This window comes from Lithobates pipiens, unplaced genomic scaffold (assembly GCF_037356315.1).
Source record: "Lithobates pipiens isolate NorthernLeopardFrog02 unplaced genomic scaffold, aLitPip1_a1.2 Scaffold_22, whole genome shotgun sequence".
NCBI classification, from domain to species: domain Eukaryota; kingdom Metazoa; phylum Chordata; class Amphibia; order Anura; family Ranidae; genus Lithobates; species Lithobates pipiens.
The window spans coordinates 2,845,983-2,849,654 of NW_027507784.1; the positions used below are offsets into that span (position 1 = coordinate 2,845,983).

Sequence of the window (3,672 nt, forward strand, 5' to 3'; positions counted from 1 at the left end):
GAACACCGAAGGAAGACCAGAAGAAAGAAGATGGAAGAAGAAGAGGGGAAAGAAGAAGAAATTAATAAAGGAATTGTCAAAAACTGTCTCTTGTCTTTTTTAACATTTTTGACACTTTTTTTGTGAAATGGTAGGGGTACGTTTGTACTCCATTACCAGGTCACATGGGGGAGGCCAGGATCCCCCCCGCAGACCCCCACAACCACCGAGCAAGGGTTGTGGGGTTGAGGCCCTTCTCCCCATCAACATGGGGACAAGGTGCTTTGGGGGGCAACTCCAATGCACCCTCCCAGTGTTGAGGGCATGTGGCCTGGTACGGTTCAGGAGGGGTGCACTCTCTCGCCCTCCCTTTTTTCCTGCGGCCTGCCAGTTTGCGTGCTCGGATAAGGGTCTGGTATGGATTTTTGGAGGGAACCCACGGCATTTAAAAAAAAAATGGCGTGGGGTTCCCCTTAATATCCATACCAGACCTGAAGAACCCCCACGCATTTTTTTTTACATTTTGGTTTGGGGTTCCCCTGTTGGGAAATCCCATGCCGTTTTTATCAATGAACTTTTATGTGTATTCCCAGACCAACAATTCTTTATAGCCGCTAGCGCTAGTGCTAGCACTCTTAAATGACTTTTTTTCCTTTAGAAATGTAATTTTGCTCTCGGAACTGTTCTAAACACGGGAAACATGTGCCACTTCACAGGCATACTATAGACACCCCCCAGGTACGAAATGTAAAGGAATATTACACTTTTATTGTTTCACTTTAATCATTATTAAAATCACTGCTCCCGAAAAAACAGCCGTTTTAAAACTTTTTTTGCATTGATCCATGTCCCCTGGGGCAGGACCCGGGTCCCCAAACACCTTTTATGACAATAACTTGCATATTAACCATTAAAATTGGCACTTTTGATTTCTCCCATAGACTTTTAAAGGGTGTTCCATGGCTTTCAAATTTGCCCCGAACACCCCAAATTGTAGGCAAACAGGCGAACAGCCAATGTTCGAGTCAAGCTAATTTTCAACCCGAACATAAAGCCCATTTCTAATGCTGAATGAGAAGACCTGGCTCACAATCAATGTTCTAACTCATCCCAAAGGTATTCCATAGGGTTGAGGCCAGGTACTAATGTTGGATGAGAAGACCTGCTTCACAATCAGCATTCCAATTCATCCCAAATATGATCAGTAGGGTTGAGTTCAGGGCTCTGTGCAGGACATTTGAGTTCCTCAACACCAAACTGGTCACACCATGTCTTTTTGAACTGGCTTACCATTGGGGTTCCAATTCATCTCAAAGGTGTTCAGTAGGGTTGATAATAGGGTTCGGTGCAGGATACTCGAGTTTCTCCACACAAAACTGGCCAAACCATGTCCTTATGGAGCTGGCTTTGAGAACAGTCATTCTTGACCCAAAACAGCCTCCCCAAAACTGTCACCACAAGGTTCTAAAGCACACAATTGTCTATAATGCCTTTGCATGTTCTAGTATTAGCAATACCCTTGACTGGAAGCTCCTGAACTCAATAATTTGGTGGATGTGTGAAGTCTGACAAGGATCCAAACTGCTTGGAGGGAATAAAGAAGTCTAACTGTCTAACTCAGTGCCACTCTCATTTCTTCAAATTCTGCAAGACATTGACGAAAACAGTCAGATGAAAAACATGTATATACCAACCAATAAGAGTGCCAAATGTCCAAGAGTCCCTGATGACTTAATTATAAAATTAATTAACAGCAGAATAAATCCAACACGTTTTGGAAGCCAAACTCACCCTTCATCAGGGCAGCTCATATGTCCTTCTGAGGTTTGAGATCCAGGTATTGGTGGAGCCCCCCACAGCTGATCAATCTCTGGAGGATGCCAGAGTTGTGGCTGTTACCCAGTGGTCATGAGCAACTTAGTGACAGCTACACATCAGGGCTCTGAGTTGAAGCCAATCCTGGTAGCCTTTACAGTGTCCTTTTTATCTCAGCTGCAACTTAACCCCTTCCTGCCAACCATAGGCATATATGCGCCCTCACAGATGTGGATCTTTTTCTATGGGGCTACTTATATGCATATCTCTATCTTTGTGCTGGGAGAGCGCCGCACAGCCTGCTCAGAGCACAGAGACTTGGCTCTCACCAAGAGCCCTGGGTCTCGTACTATTGATTGGGGTCACGGTCAGCATATCTTATATATAATTTTTTTTGCATAATTTAAAAAAATACAATTTTACTACACAGATCTACCACTATCACTGACTCATTTAATAAAATGTCAGAGTCTCTGCAGCAGGTGAACCCCATCCATGACACTGCCCTGGACCCACTGGGGCTGTTTGTCACATTGGGTAGAAGAAAAAAGGCACACCTGGCAGATGCTCCCCTGGCTTTGGAGTGGTGGTCATGGAGAACTCGAGTTTATCTAGCTGATAAATAGTCTTCAATAAGTCTTTATGACATACAGATCTTCGTCTTTTCTGTGACTTGGGTTGTCTTTCGATTTCTTCAATATGCATCCACTTAACTGCCCCCAGCCCCCCTGGCACAGAACCAGCCTGGAAAGTTCTTCCTCATTTTGGGACTGGCCTGTATAATGATCATGGTTTCCATCGTTGGAGACAGCACTATCATTAACCAGATGATATATTGCAAAGGATCTTTAAGCTTAAATGCTGCCGTGAGATTAATGATGTAAATGGGGAAGTAAGAGACTGAGAGAATGAGAAGCATGGCTATTGATTTTATGAGGGTGACATGGACCTGAACATCGAAACCGGTCTGGCTGATGTTGTTGACGTGCTTCAGAAGAGATGACAAGGAGACCACGAGGGAGAAGGCAATGCCAGTAAATGGAAGGAAGGAGCCAAGGATGATGGCACCGATCTTATAAAAATAAGCAATGGAAACATCTTCAGTGGTTGTTCCATTCATAGAATTATATCTGAGGGAAAATACCGTATCTCTCCACATGTATACGAGAAGAGCTATGGCCAGTGATCCTACTAGCGTCAGGAAGAGCACTTGATTCAGGAAAGCCAACAGAATCCTTTTAATCCAGAGAAACATTGGGTGGCTGAAGTTTGTGATGAAGATGGAGTAATAGATGCAGAGCCAGGCCATCAGCCAGTAGTTGAAATACATGTTGAAGGCAATAAGAAAAGCTACGGCATTATAAGGAGATGATTCAAAAATATCTGGTAACCAAAAAGCCACATCATTTACAATCCATATGCAGCGCATAGTCAGTTTATTTATTCCCATGACGATCTGGATGAGGCTAACTGGATTCCTCTTACCCCCTTCTGTCAGGCTTCTCCCATTGAAGAAGACAATGTAGGAATTTAAATAAATTGCCACCACACATTCCAAGAGGAAAAATGCCGACCAAATCCACCAGAGAGGAGACATGTCTTGTCCTGCCAGGGATCCTGGCTCCGTCAGTGTGAGGTGACCTGAGGTTGTCAGCTGGAAACACCAATACTCACTGAATCTTCTATATCTGACACTATGGAATATGATCACATGACGAGGTGCTTTACATGATGCTTGGCAGAAGAAAATCTCTTTTGCATGAGATGCAGGTTGATTTATTTTTTTTGATGTGTGATATCTCACTACTTTTTAACAAGTTCATTACCTAAAGCATACGTTCTATGTACTGATAGCTCTTTAACCACCTCAGTACAGAG

General features: G+C 43.6%; 1 protein-coding gene across 1 annotated transcript; it reads right to left on the reverse strand.

The window, feature by feature from the left end:
- Positions 1-2,503: 2,503 nt before the first annotated feature.
- On the reverse strand, positions 2,504-3,391 carry LOC143925207 (taste receptor type 2 member 9-like). Its single transcript, XM_077449804.1, has one exon. The coding sequence runs from the start codon at positions 3,389-3,391 to the stop codon at positions 2,504-2,506; it is 888 nt and encodes a 295-aa protein (XP_077305930.1).
- Positions 3,392-3,672: the final 281 nt, after the last annotated feature.

Coding starts and splice junctions, on each gene's coding strand:
- LOC143925207 (XM_077449804.1), bottom strand. CDS start 3,391: ATGTCTCCTCTCTGGTGGATTTGGTCGGCATTTTTCCTCTTGGAATGT.